This window comes from Oryctolagus cuniculus, chromosome 11, assembly GCF_964237555.1.
Source record: "Oryctolagus cuniculus chromosome 11, mOryCun1.1, whole genome shotgun sequence".
In the NCBI taxonomy this organism is placed as follows: domain Eukaryota; kingdom Metazoa; phylum Chordata; class Mammalia; order Lagomorpha; family Leporidae; genus Oryctolagus; species Oryctolagus cuniculus.
This window is the reverse complement of record NC_091442.1, coordinates 44,572,780-44,591,945: the sequence shown is the minus strand read 5'-3', so window position 1 is coordinate 44,591,945 and position 19,166 is coordinate 44,572,780. Positions and strand designations below refer to the sequence as shown.

The window sequence follows — 19,166 nt, the reverse complement described above, 5'->3', positions numbered from 1 at the left end:
TTGTGGGAGGCCCGGAAGTTGTTCCTGGCTCCTGGTTTCGGACTGGCTCAGCTGCAGTCATTGCGGCCATTTGTGGAGTGAACCAGCAGATCGAAGACCTCTCTCTCTGTCTCTACCTCTCTCTGTGACTCTTTCAAATAAATTTTTAAAATATTTTTTAAAAAATGAAATCATTTACAGGAAAATACTGTACACAAACAGGAGGTAGTATTTATTATCAAACCACATTGTTCAGAAGTTATGAAAAAACACCTGCTTTCATAGCAAGCCTTTCTTCCACCCTTATGAGTGGGTGTGAAGGGGCCCACACAGTGGGACACAGGCCTGAGGTGACTCGTTAAGAGCTTTGCTGCGGGCCGGTGCCACGGCTCAGTAGGCTAATCCTCCGCCTTGCGGCGCCGGCACACCAGGTTCTAGTCCTGGTTGGGGCGTCGGATTCTGTCCCGGTTGCCCTTCTTCCAGGCCAGCTCTCTGCTGTGGCCAGGGAGTGCAGTGGAGGATGGCCCAGGTGCTTGGGCCCTGAACCCCATGGGAGACCAGGAGAAGCACCTGGCTCCTGCCTTCAGATCAGCGCGGTGCACCAGCCGCAGCGCGCTGGCCGTGGCGGCCATTGGAGGGTGAACAAACGGCAAAGGAAGACCTTTCTCTCTGTCCCTTTCTCTCTGTCTCTCTCTCTCACTGTCCACTCTGCCTGTCAAAAAAAAAAAAAAAAAAAAAAAGCTTTGCTGCAATCAGCTTGTCCAATCATGTAAAGCCACCTGGAGGGGCTTAGGGACGTGACTAGGGTCCCTCCCACCACAAGGACCTCAATGAACAACCAGGAAGCTTTCACAAACACTGGCTATGAAAAGGAGGCGGCTTCCAGGCCAACTCATGGCAGTCAACTAGGGTCTTAGATGGGATTTAAAAGCCAGTTAAGTGGGGGTGGGGGGTGGGGAACACCTAGCCTGCAGGCCACAGAAGGCCTTCGGTCTGCTCCTGCTAAGGCCACGGCAGGTGGGACTTGAAATTCAGCAAATCTCGAGCAGGCTGATGTGTAAGTGGATCATTTTGACGGCCTGCGAATGATGTCTTGAATGATGTCTTAAATATCCCAGGGGCCTCCAACAGGGGGCGGGTATTGTGATTTGCTGGGTTCAGCTGTCGCTTGGGGCACACACATCCTGCATCAGAGTGCTGGTGCAAGTCCCGGCTCTTCTGCTTCCGATCCAGCTTCCTGCTAATGCACCCTGGGAGGCAGCAGGTTGGCGGCTCACAAGCTTGGGCCCCTGCCACCCACAGGGGAGACCCAGATGAGTTCCAGGTTCCTGACTTGGGCCTGGCCCAACCCTGGCTGGTGTGGGCATTTGGGGAGAGAATCAATGGGTGGAGGATCTCTCTTTCTCTCTGTCACTCTGCCTTTCAAGTCAGAAAATAAATACATACATACACATATATGTATAATAAATATATATCTTAAAAAGTTATTTCTTCTTGGCTATTAGACTTTCAAAGGACAACTGAGAATCACTTCATTAACTCATTTAATTTAAATTCCTTTTTGTTAGAATGGTGGGTCTGAAATGCAGGGCTGGTTATCTCCACATGTATTTTCTTTACTGTTTTTATTTTTAAAGATTTATTTATTTATTTGAAAGTCAGAATTACACACAGAGAGAAGGAGAGGCAGAGAGAGAAAGAGAGAGAAAGGTCTTCCGTCTGCTGGTTCACTCCCCAATTAGCCACAATGGCTGGTGCTGTGTTGATCCAAAATCAGGAGCCAGGAGCTTCTTGTGCATCTCCCACGCAGGTGCAGGGGCCCAAGGACTTGGGCCATCTGCCACTGCTTTCACAGGCCACAGCAGAACTGGATTGGTAGTGGAGCAGCCGGGACTCGAACCGGCACCCATATGGGATGCCGACACTGCAGGCGGCGGCTTTACCCAATATGCCACAGCACGGGTCCCCGCATGTATTTCCGTGACCTGCCAGGTCCTATTTCTTGGGGCCCTTCCAGTAGGGAAATGTCTCCCCAGCATCTGTGACCCTGTGGATTTGCACTTGAACCTGAGGCCAATCACACAGAGGCCAGCAGGCTTGACTTCTGCCAGGAATGTGTCCTACACCCTCAGCTAAAGGTCATGTGGCTCAGGGCCGAGGATAATCTCACCTCCGCCAGTCCACTGACCTTTAGTGCCCTTCAAACACCTGCGGTTTTTTTCACCTTGCAGGAACTGTGGTGTGGGGCGGTGGGAATCCTGGTTCAGCTCTGCTTTGCAACCCTCCTTCTCGGCCTTGGCCTCTGGGATCTGAACGGACGCCTCCTGGGCAGGCAGAGCCATCTCCTGCCCCATTCTCAGGGGCTGGCAGCACATCAGAACTGGCTGTCCCCTTTCCCATTGAAAATGGAGCTGGGCTGGAGCTGTGGCATACTGAGCTAAGCCTCCGCTGCAGCACTCGCATCCTATACGGGTGCTGGTTTGAGTCTCGGCTGCCCCCTTCCAGTCCAGCTCCATGCTAATGGCCTGGGAAAGCAGCAGAAGATGGCCTAAGTCCTTGAGCCCCTGCACCTGCATGGGAAGCTCCTGGCTTCAGCCTGACACAGCTCTGGCCGTTGCAGCCATTTGGGGAGTGAACCAGTGATGGGAAGATCTCTCTCTCTCTCTCCCCTCCCTCTCTCTCTCTCTCTCTGTAACTGTGCCTTTCAAACAAATCAATCCATCTTGAATAAAAGCAAATGGGACCTCCTGACACTCACATCACCAGTGAGCAATGAGCCCACAGCAGCAGGCAAGGGACAGCAAGAAGAAAATTCACGCCCAGGTCTCCCCTCAAGCTTCAGCAGTTATTTTTCCAAAGGGCCGCACCCGGCCTCTGATGAGCTGTGTTTCACGGCAGACGGCACGGTGACCGCCTGGCAGGAGCACGCCCGCTCAGGGTGATTCACGCCTGACCATGTGCAGGCACACACTTCAGCATTAGATCCTCGACAAGGTTCTGTGGCTACCGCCTTCCCTGAAACCCAGGACCCAGATCCACATCCCACTGCGCCCTGCAGGGGACAAGCAAGCAGGCTCCACCAGGGCCCTGCCAGCTGCCATGCAGCAAGCTACACGTTTTATACACAGGCTGTTTGATGTACCTGTACCAACTCAGAGGTTACCACCACCCCATCATGCAGATGGGAAAACTGAGGCTGCTCGGGTAGCAGCCCGTGCCACGGCTCAGACCTCTACCTGTCAATCTCAAAGCCCGAGTTCTTTTCACTTCCATTCCATCAGGAGACCTGAGCCCCTCCCATCCATCAACCTGGGCCTAACCAGGCAACGGCCACTTACTGTACGTGCTTTCCTTTATGGCAAACTCCTTGAAGGGAGCTCCGAATTCGCAGGGCAGGCGGAGGGAAAGGACTTTCTTCTGCATCTTGGTAGATTTGCGGACCAGGAAGATCTAGTGGAGGAAGAGAACGTCAAGCTTAGGAAACATCTGGAAGGCTGGAATCTGAGTACGCCGTTTCCCTCCCACCTGGTGCCCAAGAATGAAACTCGTGTTGCACGGCTCAATCCAGGACTCCACTGCCAGAGAAAGGAGATGCTAGGTGAGCGATCCAGGCACCTTTGTTAGCTGGCTTCAGAAGCATGCTACTTCCCCTTTGCCAGAAGCTTCTCCGGGGGCTGAGAACTGCCCCTGGCCTGCATGGGCATGGTCAGCCTGCTGACTGTCTCACTGCTGGAATTCTACTCAGTGTGTGGAATTCTCACACAGGCATCCTGGCTGGTGAGAACTGAATTCTAAACACAGGTGCCACAGCATAACCCACAGGTGGGGAAGGCAGAGGTCACTGATGGGGCTCTTAGGTTTATTTAAAACAGGAATTTGAATTTGCTGCCAATAGTACACAGGCAGAAGTGGTTTCAGTGTTTTTTGTTTCATAGTAAGACATGAATTTCTTTCTATCATTTGTATCAACATGGTTCCCTCTGGAAGACATCATGCTGAATGAAGTAAGCTGGACATGGAAACAGCAGTCCTGCAAGTTCTCTCTCAGATGTGGGAGCTAAAACTAAAAAAGAAAAAACAATTGGCTGGTGCTGCGGCTCAATAGGCTAACCCTCTGCCTACGGCACCAGGACCCCGGGCTCTAGTCCCGGTCTGGGCGCCGGATTCTGTCCCAGTTGCTCCGCTTCCAGTCCAGCTCTCTGCTGTGGCCCGGGAGTGCAATGGAGGATGGCCCAAGTGCTTGGGTCCTGCACCCCATGGGAGACCAGGCTCCTGGCTTCAGATCAGCATGGTGCGACGGCCACAGTGTGCTGGCCGCAGTGGCCAATGGGGGGTGAACCAACAGAAAAAGGAAGACCTTTCTCTCTGTTTCTCTCTCTCACTGTCCACTCTGCCAGTCAAAAAAAAAAAAAAAAAAAAAAATTAAAAAAAAAGAAATGACTTCATATATTAGTTTTGCTGCAAATATAGTGTTTTGTCAAATTTTGCTTAAAATCTTTGTCAAGCAAATTGTTAAGAATGATATACTGGGGGCAGGTGAGGGGGACAGTGCTGTGGGACAGGTTAGGCATCTGCCTGCAGTGCTGGTATCCCATATGGGTGCCGGTTCGAGTCCTGGCTGCTCCACTTCCGATCCAGCTCTCTGCCATGGCCTGGGAAAGCAGTGGAAGATGGCCCAAGTCCTTGGACCCCTGCGCCCATGTGGGAGACCTGGAAGAAGCTCCTGGTTTCAGAACAGCCTAGCTCCAGCCATTGTGGCCATTTGGGGAGTGAACCAATGGATGGAAAACCTCTCTCTCTCTCTCTCTGTAACTCTGCCTCTCAAATAAAGAAAAATGAATCTTAAAAAAAATTTTTTAAGGGGCTCAAAGACTTGGGCCATTTTTTACTGCTTTCCTAGGCCATGGCAGAGCACTGGATGGGAAGTGGAGCAGCCGGGACTTGAACCAGTGCCCATATGGGATGCTGGCACTGCAGGTGGCAGCTTTTACCTATTACATCATAGTGCGGGCACCTATAAGGCAAATTAAAAATGTTATCTTGGGGCCAGCATTGTGGCATAGCAGGTAAAGCTGCTGCTGGTAACACCGGCATCTCATATGGCTGCTGGTTTGAGTCCTGGCTTCACCGCTTCCAACCAGCTCCCTTGCTAATGCACTTGGGAAAGCAGTGGAAGATGACCCAAGGCCTTGGGCCCTGCACCTATGTGGGACACTGGGAAGAAGCTTCTGGCTCCTGGCTTTGGTCTGGCCCAGCCCTAGCCCAGGCAGCCATTGGGGAGTGAACCAGCTGATGGAGGACCTCTCTCTCTGTATCTCTTTGTAACTCTGCCTCTCAAAAAAATAACAATAAATCTTAAAAAAATTTTTTTCTTAAAAAACGTAAACATTCAATGGAAACAAAAACTCCATTGATTTCCAGGTTCTCTGGGGAGATGAGATGATACGGCAACAGCAGACACCATGGCAACCATCCCCTGGAGCTCACAAATGGCTGTTCCACTTGGCAGGTGCAGAGGTGTCCTCCAAGGCATACCTCCGTCAGCCCCAAGGCTGTCTGTGCACTCCTGATCTGCTTTCTACCCAACAGCCCCCTCCAGATCCTGATCTTGTCTTCACACAGGTGCCTCAAACAGCCCCCTACCAGTGCCAGTGCTGCTCGCAGGACTCTGCTCTGTCTCCATCATAGCAGATGTGAGTCTGCCAGCCATGCACTACTGTGCAGGCTGTGCACTGCCCAACAGCAGGAGGCTGCGCTGATCTGGTCAACAGAGTGAGTGGCACTCCCGGGTGTCTCCAGTGTGGGGGGAACAGACTGAGTCCTGGCTCTCTTCTGTGGCATATGCTCCTTCTCCAAGGTTCCTATCCTGTCCTGTTGCTTTATCGACTTCTCTTTCCTCTACATTTGTAAGCCTTTCTTTTCCCTCCCCTGCCTTTCTAGAGCTTTCCATTTTTCTACCCAGTCTTTGCTTCTTCCCTCATGTCTAGTGAACAGCTCCTAAAACAGGAAGTGTGGGGCTGGTATAGGAATTGTGTGTCTGGTGAAGAATGAGATAGGTGTACCTTTGAGCTCTCTCTTCTCCCAGAACCCAGGGACTTGAGCCAATAGCAACTCTTTCTGGGGGGTGGGGCTGGGGTGTCGATGTCTCTGGGACACCCTAAAACTGCACCAGATGCTTCCTACATAGGATCCCCATGAGCAGGAGGCCACAGCACTGCTGAGAGGCAGCCTGTGGTCAGAGCAGGGGCAGAACGGTTCCCCTGTGCAGTGGGGATCTCCCTGCGCCTTGGAGGATGCAGCTCTGGGCCTCACTTCCTCAGGGTCTGCAGCCTTACACCAGGGGTCGGCCAAGTCTGGCCTGCACACCAAATCCACTCTGCTCCCTGTCTTTGTGAGTCCAGTCCCATGGAAACACAGCCACGTTCATGCATCTGTACGTACTCCATGGCTGAGTGGGTGTGACAGAGACCATATGACCTGCAGAGCCTAAAACACTGACACACAGACTCTGTCCAGAAACATGTGTGGACCCCTGTCCTAGGCTGTCCAGAGGCCCTCTTTACTCATGCCAAAGGACGAGTCTTCCCAATCCTTTTTCTTCACCCCTCTCACCGCTTTTCCTTCTGGTCATCATCGCACTTCTCCCGGTCCATGGCGCTCCCTGTCCTTGCCCTGTGCCTCAGCCTCGCTGACCTCTCCAGGTAAACTGTGTCCAAGCATCAGGTAGGCTGATGGCGTGAACATAAGGTAGGTTTCAGTAGGAAGGGACATGGTCCTAGCCCAGGACAGGGAGCCACACAGGGAGGGGAACTGTTGCCTAGCAACATGGCAACTTCCTTCTGCAGAATTTCTGGCAGAAATGCAAGAACAAACAACTCCACCGGCACAAACGGGGCCACACAGAAGGGGGCTCCTGATCCTGCAGACCAGCAACTCTAGCAAGGATCCTGCGTGCTGGCCGAGAAATCCTCTGCAGCGATGATCCAACACGGTGCCCATCATCCTGACCACTGAACAACAGAGTTCTTTCTTAGTCCCGCCTATCTCTGGTTTTGAGAGACTGAGAAGTAAAGAAAGATTCACTTGTAAGTAAAAAAGTGAAAACAGCCAGGCTGTGGCTGAGAGGAAACTCAAAAATTTAGTTTTGCTTCCAACTGTTACGACACTACTCAACTAGCTACTGATAGAGTTTCCTCTTTGTCTCCCTGTTTATTTCTCAGTTTCTATATCTGTTGTTTTAACTCTTATTTTACCTGGGGTTTGTTGTATTTTTCATTTGTTCAGAAGCAGACACTGTATGCTGTCAACAGCATGTTCTATATCAATGGAAACGTTCCACATTCTTGAGTGATCCAAAATAAAAAATGAGAGTTGTGCAATTGAGGAACTGAATGTCTCATTGACTTCAATGGACACAAATTTAAATAGCCACATATGGCATGAGGCTACCGTATTCTACATACCTACAATAGTACCATATAGGCTATGCCAATCACTGAATGATTTAAGGAGTCTCTGTAAGAAGCCTTGATGTGACAGTGGTCTTGGATAGACATAGGTGAAGAGAACCAACTCAGACTCTTAACGTGTGGAAAGCCACTGAGGAAGGTCAAGCAAAAAAGATGACAGCAGCAGCCAAGATACGTCACGGGCATAGAACTTTTGAAGGTTGGGTCTCGTGTTGGATGAGTGGGTTCTGGAACATTCCAGGCCCAGAATGAAAATAGAGCGATGAGGCAACCAAGGACCCCCAAATCAGGCCAGGCCCAGGGCTCCCAGCCAGGGGTCCTCCATATGACCCAGATGACCCTGGCTCCCTGCTGAGTCGTGTGCCTCCCACGGTAAGAGAGTAGATGAAGACAGAAAGTTTCCAGGAGCCGCCTCTGTATGTTTCCTGCATTGCAATCCAGATCCACACGAGGAGCCATGCTCCCTACAAGCTAGGAAAACGCTTTCTGGAATTCACACCAAGTGTTTCTCTTCCAGGCAGCAGCAGTAGCTCTGCCCGCCTCACCCGGTCTCCCGAGGTTCTGAGTCTTACCCCCGGAGGCTGGGACTGCAGGACGCCTGCCGCCTCCTCCTCGCTCAGACTCAGCTGCAACCAGATGGGGTGGGTGTGGAGAAGCCGGTCGAGGATGCTGAGCCTGTTGGAGAGGCTGTCATAGCCAGAGTCCCGGGGACAGGTCTTCATGGCCTTTTCCTCGGGGTAGCCATCATCCTTGTGTCTTACCATGCTAGGAGAAAGAATGACAGGGGTCAAATGCGATCCTTGCCTAAACAGGACAGCGCCCCTAACAAGCTCATGGGCCACCAGGGGTAGGGAACGTCTGGCCTGCACAAAAATCAATTGGCCTTGGCCTGCCAAGGCAACCTCAGCAGGGACTAGAAATTCAGTAAATTAGGGGCCAGCGTTGTGGTGCAGTGGGTTAAGCGGCTGCCTGTGACACCATCTGCCCATGTGACTGCCTGTTCAAGTCCCAGCTGCTCCACTTCTGATCCAGCTTCCTGCTAATGTGCCTGGAAAAGCAGCGGAAGATAACCTAAGAGCTGAGGCTCCTGTCATCCATGTGGGAGACTTGGCTGGAGTTCCAGGCTCCTGGCTTTGGCTGGGCTCAGCACCAGCTGTTGCAGACATTTGGGGAATGAACCAGTAGCTGGAAGATCTGTCTGTCTGTTTCTGTCTCTCCCTTTCTCTAGGTAACTTTGTCTTTCAAATAATCAAATAAACTTTTAGACAAACAAAGCAAAAAAAAAAAAAAGAAAAAACCCTCAGAAATGCAATCAATGTACAGCAGGCTAATTTTCAAGTTGATAATTTTGCATGACCCATGAAAGATACAAATATCCCAGTGGCCCTTAGTAGACAAAAGGTTCCCCACCCCTGGGAGGCCTACACAGATGGGCGCCCTCTAGTGATCACTGCCTGAGCTGTTTTCCCTTCTGGACTGCAGACAGGTTGGAGGCAGACATGTTGATTTCGTTCTGTATCCCAAATATTAAAGAGAGTAATTTACATTCCCCAGACTAGACCTCCTATTTCTAACACTATTTTCAAAAGAGCCTAAGTATCCTAAATTCGGTTTGTCTTCTTGGCATAAAGAGTTTGATTTTAAGGACAGAACTCAAAACGCTGAGTTCCATAAATGGCAGCTAAGACGTCCTCACGCTCAACAGCGTCTACCGTCAAGGGCATGATATACTCATGCACACATGTTCATTTTCTAGCAAATGATTGGGTTTTATCTCTTCTCACAAATCCATGCATTTCTATTAAGTAATAGTATTTATAATATAACCTTACAGTGGAATGGGACTGCACTACTCATAATTTCGTATCAACATAAGAGCCGGGACTGGTGCTGGTATAGTGCTGGTGCTATGGTATAGTGGGTAATGATGCTGACTGCAGTGCCAGTATCCCATATGGGCACCAGTTCGAGACCTGGCTGCTCCACTTCCGATCCAGCTCTCTGCTATGGCCTGGGAAGGCAGTAGAAGATGGCCCAAGTGCTTGGGCCTCTGCACCTATGTGGGAGACCTGGAAGAGGCTCCTGGCTTCAGATTGACACAGCTCTGGCCGTTGTGGCCAATTAGGGAGTGAACCAGCAGATAGAAGACCTCTCTCTCTCTCTGCCTCTCCTTCTATCTCTATGTAACTCTGACCTTAAGATAGATAGATAAATCTTTTAAAAAACAACAACAAAACAAAGAAGAGTCAACAAGTATAAATAACCCAAAACCTCTATCAAGCGACAAGTGGATAAACAAAATGTGGTGCATGTACACAGTGGACTACTATGCAGCCATCAAACGGATGAAGGACTGATTCATGCCACAACCCGATCTACCTTGAAAACATTATGCTGAATGAGAAAAGGTAGACAGACACAAAGGCCACCTATGAAGTCCATGGAAAATGGAATTAAAAGATCATTTTGGTGCAAAAAAATTTCAAAATCTAGGCATAATTTTATGTAAAAGGTATGTTCCATGAACTTTTTGAAAATCTCTTACATTGTACAATTACACACACATGACATGCGCCGCAGAGCTGAATGCCTCGAGACAGAAGGCTAGGAGAATGGGGTGATGGAAATGCTCTGGTGTTAGACAACAGTGATCACTGGACAATTCTGTGAATAACTAAAAACCCCTGCACGGACCACACACTCCCAAGGGGGCAAATTTTAAGGGATGTGAATTATATCTTAACAAATCATAATGATCGCTTTGGTGCCCAGGAGAGATCAATTAGCATGTGATGTGTTTAATCCCCATCACAGAAGTGAGAAGACAGAGGCCCAAGAAGTGATCCGACTATCTAAAGTTGCAAATAGCTGTGAGATGGCCAAGCTAGAAGTTGAAAAGAAGTCTGGTGTTCATCCCCATTTGTGGGCAGCAGATCAGGAACTCAGGACCCCATACAAGTGGTGGCTACTATGCCCTGGACCCTTTACAACATCCTCTCACTTACCCCTCACAACAGCCTGAACTATGGGGACCCACGTAAGTACGATGGTCCCTGTTTTATTATTATTAAAGAACTTGGATTTTCAGAACAGTCGAGTGACTCACTCCAGGCCATGGCCAACTCCAATCCATGAATGCTTGGCCCTGGGGTCCCTCTCCCTGTCCCATGCTCAGAACTGACACTGTCCCTGGCTCCATCTGCACGGCCCCAGAGCAGCCATCAGGAACAGTAGAGTTCACTTTCATGTCCCAGGGGTGAATTCAGTGTGGGATGCACACGACTGTCAAACATCAAAGCCCAAAGAGACCCAAGCATGTGGCCCAGCTGAAGCCTTCCACGCTGAGTAGGATGGATGATGAAATTGAAAATCTGGTGAGAACAGTCAAACTAAAACAAGACGCAATACTTCTATGTGGACAGATGAGACCGCCGACAGAAGCAGCCATCATGCATCCGTCATTTTGGGGGTCTTACTGCGCAGACCCAACCACAACACCCACAATGACAGTACAGGCGCTGGCCAAGAGGCTCCATGCTAACCAACCCCACACCCATGCTTCTGATCCACAGAATCTCATGCTTCCATTTATTTCTCAAGACTTATTTTTTATTTCCTGTCAAACATGTGCAAGTTTCCCTTTACCTCTGTTACATATTTCCAGGTAGGAGAATAATTTTCACCCCCAAGGGGTAGTCTCTCCTATAAATGGCATTTCCGGTATCTTTGTATTCCCCAGTAGAGAATATTTGTGGCTAAAAGAACAAACTCTTCAAAAGAAACCTGCTGTTAACCTTCCTTTTCCATAAGGTAGAACAGCCAACCATGACGGGAGACTCTCAACCCTGACTGTCCTTAAGAAATCACCCAGCGAACTCGAAAACCTTTTGATGGCTGGAGTGCACTCCAGATCAAATAAATGAGACACTTTGGGTGGGAAAGAGGTGTCAGAATTTTTTAAGTCCTCCATTGACAACCAGTGCTTCGGATCATCACGTGCCAAAGTAGAGAGCCTGAGTGAGAGTCACCTGGAGCTCTGAAGCCAGGGATTCCTGGTTTCAGCCCATCCTGCAGGTGCGAGGTGGGCCACAGATGGACAATCTCTGGGTGACACAGACGCTGCCTGTCCAGGGCCACAGGTGGAGGAGCACCTGCTGAAAACCTAAACACAACACACACACGCTAACTCTCAGCCAATTCTTCACCTTGTCTTGTTTCTATAGAAAGCTAGGGAGCAGGGTAGACAACATGCCAGGGAAAGAAATCTTGGAGCTGCCTCAGGTTGACCGTAGTTCACCGAGATCAAGTTCATCAGTCTCCAACACAACCATCGCAATGCTCACGTGTGCACAGAGAATAAATAAATGGATGCTTCCTTCTTCCTTAGAAGGGCACACCGGGCGACGCAGCTGTTTCTAGAAGTGAAAAATCCTTTGTTGTGACAAGTGACCTCACTCTAAAAAGCGAGGGCCCAGCAGGATGGGTAGGATTCATGGAGCCTTGTAAAGGTGCAAGTCTAGATGAGACCTTGTCTTGGCAAATGACTAAGCCAGAGAAGGCCTTGATTCAGCCGGCAGTGTGAGGTTTACAGCGTGTTATTACAGGGGCTTTCATCAGGAACAGCCGCAGGGGAGGACCAAGGACACTGAATGTGCAGTGCACGATTTGGGTGCCCCACCCAGAGCCTCTTAATCAGACCAGGCACCCAGGCCCTGGGCTGCCGTGAGTGGCAGCTACCCGCGTTTCCCCTGGACCAGACTCTCAAGTAATGACACACTGATGCGACGGCTCTGGGGGATGTCCGTGCTCCTGAGTTCAGGCAGAGCCACCACTTAGCCTTGCCTCCTCTCTGTCCCCTGCTCACAGGCTGACCCTCAGAGCCTCCTTCTAGAAACCCCGGCCCCCGAGTCCCTGTGTCAGCCTCTCCTTGCAGGCAACTCTACCAAAGACAGAACCTGATGAGATGACGGGAGAGCAGTGATTTCTAACACAGATGTCTTCATGTAAATAAGAGGTGGCAAAGAATGAGTAGCAGTAGTTGTAAAAGGGGCCAAGTGCCCTGAAATAATCTGGGAGACGTGGATAATGGCTTGGTGATGGGCAGATGGCCCAGAGCCAGCCTCGGGACTGAAAGCCTAGGTTCCTTCTCCTAGCTTCTTGAGCCTTGTCTTTCTGATCTGAAAATGGTAAATAATAATACCACCCCCCACTCCCCCTCCTCCTCCACCCCCCTGCCCCTCACCCCCTACCCTGCCAACCCAAGCAGTCATTAATAAAAGCAGGAAACTCAAGAGCAGATGCTAAAACCAGAAAGTGAAAGACTATCAGGAAACAGGATATTCCGTCTTAAAATACCACTCCATAGATCACTTAGTGACTTGTAAAAACAAAAAAGGGGCCTTTCAAATAAACAAATAAATGAATAAAAAAAAAAGGAACCTCGACAATGGAGAAACTCGGCAGATACCTTTATAGCTGAGTGATCTATGTTAGCCACTGATGAGACACCCTGACACCATGTGTCTCCACTAGGAAGCTCTGGGAGGGGTGCGTTGTCACCCAGGGAATCTCTCCTGCCCCCAAATGCTTATTTAATCTGAATCCGCCCAGAGGGAAGCAATCAGATAAATCCAAACTCAGACCCTGGCTTGAACTCTTCAAAAATGCCAATGTTATGAAAATGTGAAAAAAAAATCAACAGCTGGAGGAGAATTCCAAAGAAAAATAAAGCAAATGATAACTGCATTGAGTTCATAGCCTTCATCTCATATGGCGTCAGAATAAAAATAAAGGGGGGGACAAAGGATATTTGAAAAAAGGTGTATATTAGATAATGTTGAATTAATGTTGGATTTCTGAAAGTGATGCTTATTATGTTTATGTAGGAAAATGTTCTTATTCCTAGGTGATGGATACTGAAAATTTTAGAGGGACAGGTGGTCGGCCAGCTCCGGGCTCAGACTCCAGCTTCCTGCTAATGCAGACCCTGGGAGGCAGCCGTGACGGCTCACATCGCTGAGTTCCTGCCACTCATGTGCGAGGCTTGAACTGGGTTCCCGGTTCCCAGCTTCAGCCCTCCTGCCATTGGGGGGGGGCATTTGGAGAGTGAACCAGGAGCCAGGAACTCCCACCCCTGTCACTTAAATTAATAAAGAAAAAGAATTTAGGGGCAAAGTGTGAAAATGTCTGAAAGTGTCTCTTCTGGGTCTTCATGAGTTAGTGCTCATCATTTAAACACTATTAATTATAATGCCCACATGGCCAGCTGTCATGGGAAATGAATCTCAGAAACGGATCAAGTGAGAGACACAGGAGAACATGGAGCAAACACAGAATGCCCAGTAAATGTCAGACCTCTAGGGGCAGAGGACAAACGCTGGGGAACTCCCTGTCTCTGCAGCCAAACCCTGTGCCCTGGCCCCGAAGCAGGTGCTGAAGAAGCCGCCTAAGCTGGGGCGCAGGGTCTCGAGCACAGCCAGCCTCTGATGGCACCCCACTCACAGCACACTGGAGAGGGACGGCGCACTTCACTTCCAGGCCCAGGTGTGAGACAGTGGCTGCGGTGCACCGCTCTGAGCAGGGCGACCAGGCTGGCACCAGGCGACCTCCTATCAGGCTCACTTCAGAGCTTTCAAGTGATGCTCTTTCTTGTCCTAACGCAGGATTCCAGAAGACAGCACTCATCCAGCACCGCTCATGCCAACCAGGAGATTGACACAAGTGTTCACGTGTCAATCACAAGCCATGTGACTTGTGATGCTGGCATCCCACAGGGAAGTGACAGTTCTAGTCCCAGCTGTTCCTTTTTTTTTTTTTTTTAAACATTTCTTTTTATTATTTATTTGAAAGGCAGAGCTACACACAGAGAGGTATCTTCTAGGCAGGTTCATTCCCCAAGAGGCTACAATGGACAGAGCTGGGTCACTCTGAAGCCAGGAGCCAGGAGCTTCTTCCAGGTCTCCTTCATGGGTGGCAGGGCCCAAGGACTTGGGCCATCTTCCAACCACATGGGAGACCCAGATAGATTTCCAGGTTTCTGGCTTCAGCCTGGCCCAGCCCTGGCCATTGCACTCATGGAGTCAGCAAATGGAAGATTGTTCTGTGTGTATGTGTGTCTGCCTTTCAAATAAATAAAATAAATCTTAAAAAAAAAAAAAGCTCCCTCACACTCCCCAATCCATCACTCCCTCTCCCAAGGTCCGTCTCAAAGAACACACCAGAAGTGTACACTTTGACTTCTCCAAGGAAGTCAGAGACAACCAGTTGAGTGCACACACACACTTGGCATGAGGCTGTTTCTGTGGGAAAGAAAAATACAAGTTGAGTGTCAATGATCTGAAATGCTTTGGATCTGAAGTGTTTCAGATTTGTCTCTTTTTTTTTTTTTTGGTATTGTTTGTACATACACAATGAGATATCATTGGGATAGGACCCAAGCCTCACAGACACTTCATACACATATTTTTCAGTACACCTGCAACATGCTGGCACTCTAGAAGTTTAAGATTTTGGATTTGGGAGTTTTGGGTTGGGTATGAGCACCTGTACTGGCACATTATAGTTAGCTGCTTCCTAGAGATAAGAATCCTAGTTTGGTGGCAGGTGCTAGGCTACAGCAGGTTACGCTGCTACTTGGGATTCCTGCATCCCACATTGGAGTGCTGGCTGCAGCCTTAGCTGCTTTGCTTCACCATCCAGCTCTCTGCTAATGTGACTGGGAAGCAGTGGGTGATAGGTGAAGCATTTGAATTCCCAACGGCATTTGGATAGAGTTCCTGGCTCTGGGCTCCTGGCTTCAGCCTATCCAAGCCCAACCCTGCTGTCACAGCTATTTGGGGAGTGAACCAGGGGATGGAAGATCTCTTTCTCTCTCTCTCTGCCACTCTGCCTTTCAAATAAATAAATCAATCTTTTAAAAGAATGCTAGTTTGGCTGGTGAGTAGCAAAAATAAAGTTCAATGGGCCTAGATACAAGGCAAAATGCCAAACTCTTGCTGTCAACCAAGGTTGGTGCGTGCTGCATTGACTAATGAGTCTCAGCAGGTGTGTGGTGTTGTGGATGGCTTTGCCCTCAGAGGTAAGACATGAGAACAGAGCAAGCACAAACAAGTACAATCCTGAGCTACAGAACAGCGTTTGGGGCAGCAAGAGACTGCACTGCCTAGTGCCATAGTAGTCTGAGTCTGTGATGTTCGCCCAACCATGAAATCAACCAGAGCATATGCCTGTCATTCAGTGATGCGTGACTACGTACACACAGGCAGACAGACAAGTCAGATGCAAAGCCCTCCAAATCTTCTTGTGCGTAAAAACCGCAAGTTCATCAAGATAAGCAATTACGTTGTTGTTTTTTTCCCCCAATGGGCAGTTTATACCGTGTATGATAACGGGTCTATGTTTGAAGAGCAAATGTTGTTTCGATTAAATATTTAAAACGTACTACATTTCTCCTTTCCACAACAGACTGTTGGGTCATAGTTCAGCTGAAAAGCAGATGGACTGAGTTAATTGACAACTTCTGGAACCTTCTCATAGAGTGAGTGGCATGCCCTCTGTGGAGACAGAGAGGGTGCTGGTGACGCAAAGTCAAGTGATGCGTTCCTAATTCCAGCTCCACGGGTCTCTGACTCCCTTCTATGGGTTTTTACGCTTGAATGCGCGTGCCTCTGTGCAAGCACCCTCACACCTGCCTTGGTATTGGGCACATCTGACAGGTACCTTTACAGACAAAGTCGCCCTTATGTTTTCTCCAGGGCTTCTGTTTACACAATGGAGCCATCCGGAGACACTGGGAGGACTGAGTCAGCAGGGTAAGCCGGGGGGAGGATGATCACAACCCCAGGCACCACGCTATCCAACACCACCTGCTCGCCCTGCCTGCTCTTCCCAGCCCATCCAGGGGTAGGTGTGGGGTGGAGGAGTCCATACAGGCAGCCTTAGACCTGGGATTGGAAGGAACGAGGAGAGGGCTTGAGCCCCTTCTCACCTTTGGGAATCGCCAGGATTCCCAACAAGGCCCTTTGTGAAAACTCAGCCCTATTAAAGACTGCTTGGCTTTTCCTGAAGCCCAAAGGCCAGTCCTTGGAAGGTTTCTAGTAGACCCCACAGGCTTTTAATAAGACAAAGTCTCTCCTTGCGCACGTGGGGAGTTCCTAGTAAGCAGTGGTAGATGGGGATGACTGTTGTCGACAGGATGCTGACCTTGTCAGTACGACAACCAAAGCAGAGCCGAGGTCTCACTCTGCCTTTGCCTGTGACTCAGGAATGCCTGTTTTCCCAATCAGCTGCACCTGCTGTTCTGCTACTAAGTAGCGAATACAAAACTAAACTCTACTGGTGGGACAGGGTAGATTAATTTTGGTGTTTCACAACATCCCAATGGTTTGTTAAAATAGACAACATTGGGGCTGGCATTGTGTTGCTGGCAGGTTAAGCCACTGCCGGTGATGCCAGCATCCCATATTGAGTGCTGGTTCAAGTCCTGGCCTCTCCACTTCCGATCCAGCTCCCTGCTAATGCACCTGGGAAAGAAGTAGAAGATGGCCCAAGTGCTTGCACCCCTGAACCCACATGGGAGATTGAGATGAAGCTCCCGGCTCCTGCTTTCGGCCTGGCCCAGCCCCAGCCATTGTGGCCATTTAAAGAGTGAACCAGGGGATGGAGATCTCTGTTTCTCCTACTCTCTCTGGAATTCGGCCTTTCAAATAAATAAATAAATCTTTAAAAAAAGAAAGACAATATTCTGCAAATAGTGTGTGTGTATTAAGATGATATACACAGGCAGTTCTTTTAATAGCCAATAATTATTTCCATAGTGTTAATAAGTAAAAGCTACAGCCGGGCACTGTCTTGCACTAAGCTCCTGCACTAGGCCTCAACGGACCAGGCTAAAAGTCAAAGTTCCAGGTCCCCAGGCTGAAACGAAGTTGTTTATTTGACCTCCCAGTTGCAGCCAAATCTGCCAAGCGGGCTGGTTTCACTTGGCATCATAACGCAGGGCTCTGAACCTTACACAAAGGAGGCAACCTGGTGTGAGCCAGTCACTTCTCTATTGTTCTGTCTCCCTGCCTCAGGCTTACAAGGAAGGCAACTTTGAAATGACCTAACTGCCTCCCTGCCACACCCCTGCTCCCCCCCCCCCCCCCACAAACTTTGTTCAGTCCTCTGTCTGCAAAGCCAACCTCCTCTGCTCAGCTCACCGGCACACCCACTCTGTGTTATGGAAGGAAGGGCTGCCTGATTTGAGAACCAGAAACAAAGCCAAGTAAGATCTTGACACCGACTTTGTTGCAACTTTGCTCTCTGATTAACATCACATGCATTTGGTGCATTTCCCACTTAGGGTGAACACAGTCCATTTGCTTTTTAAATAAATGTCAGAATGAGTCAATCCGAAGAATGCTATTTGGTAAACAAATCATACAGATGGCACATGAATGAGAGAAAAATTTTGGCACAGTAGACTCCTCAAATTTGGGCTAAAATAATTTGGATTGGAATATGAGAAATTTTTTCTTCTGAGTTAACGTTCACACTTGAATTCAAGGGGAAAGAACGTCTGGCAAAAGCATCTCTGGCATGGCTCAGCCCCATCCTTGCTGTGTTCAGGCGTCTTAAATGATCATTGTCACACCTGTCTCCTACTTATCAGTAGTCACCTCCCTTCTCTCCTGTAGCTGCCCGCAACTGTGCCCAGTGAATTCCCTTACCTACTGTCTATACACCTCTGAAGCACTTACCCCATTTGGCTTTCTCTGCCTCATATTTATTTCTCCTTAATCTGACCTCATGCCTGGGCCAGAGTCAGGCCTAGCCCAGGCCAGGCACTACAAAATAATTGCTTTAGTGGATCAGCAGGTAAGACGCTACTTGGGATGCCCACATCGCGTATCAGAGTGTCTGGGTTTGAGTTCTGTCTCTCTGGCCGCTTGCTAATGTGAACCATGGGAGGCAGCAGGTACTGGGTTCCTGACACCCTGTAAGAGACCTGGATGGAGTTTCAAGCTTCAGGCTTTAGCTTGGCCCCGACCTGGCTGTTGCAGGCATTTGGCGAGTAAACCAGCAGACAAAAAAGAAGAAAAAAAATCAATGTCTGTCTAGGTGTTTCTGTCACTCTTTTTTTTTTTTTTTTTAAGATTTATTTATTTGAAAGTGAGAGTTACACACAGAGAAGGAGAGGCAGAGAGAGAGAGGTCTTCCATCTGCTGGTTCACTCCCTAGCTGGCTGCAATAGCTGGAGCTGAGTTGATCCAAAGCCAGGAGCCAGGAGCTTCTTCCAGGTCTCCCACATGGGTGCAGGGGCCCAAGGACTTAGGCTATCTTCCACTGCTTTCCCAGGTCATAGCAAAGAGCTGGATTGGAAGTGGAGCAGCCAGGACTCGAACCAGTGCTCATATGGAATGTGAGTACTGCAGGTGGCAGCTTTACCTGCTATGCCACAGCACCGGCCCCTACTCTGTCTGAAAAATAAAGTACCTGCTTCAGGCACGACCAAGGGGGCTGAGCAGGAGGGTCTGCAGACAGTAAGGTGGGCTCCTCCGGGGTGGAAAGGAGAAGTCCTGAGGGCAGAAACAGGTCATCATGGGTGGGAGGTTTCTCCCTTAGCTTTGTTCTGTGGCCCCATGGACAGTCTCTGATCCAGCCTTCGCTCAGCCAGATCCTAACAAACACACTCAGGCTCCTCAGAGTTCCAGTCTCGGGGGACAAAGAGTTCTTGTC

The 19,166-nt window shown here is 49.4% G+C and overlaps 1 protein-coding gene across 13 annotated transcripts in view; it reads right to left on the bottom strand.

Annotated features, from left to right (window-relative positions):
- The window catches only part of RIN2 (Ras and Rab interactor 2), a 235,604-nt gene that overhangs the window by 39,940 nt on the left and 176,498 nt on the right, over nucleotides 1-19,166 (bottom strand). For all 13 annotated transcript variants that reach the window (XM_070052128.1, XM_051845339.2, XM_051845346.2 and 10 more), the window contains 2 exons: nucleotides 8,021-8,213; nucleotides 3,318-3,429 (listed from right to left, as the gene is read on the bottom strand). In XM_070052128.1, the coding sequence (XP_069908229.1) occupies nucleotides 3,318-3,429; nucleotides 8,021-8,213 (305 nt within the window). The remainder of the gene's footprint in view (nucleotides 1-3,317; nucleotides 3,430-8,020; nucleotides 8,214-19,166) is intronic.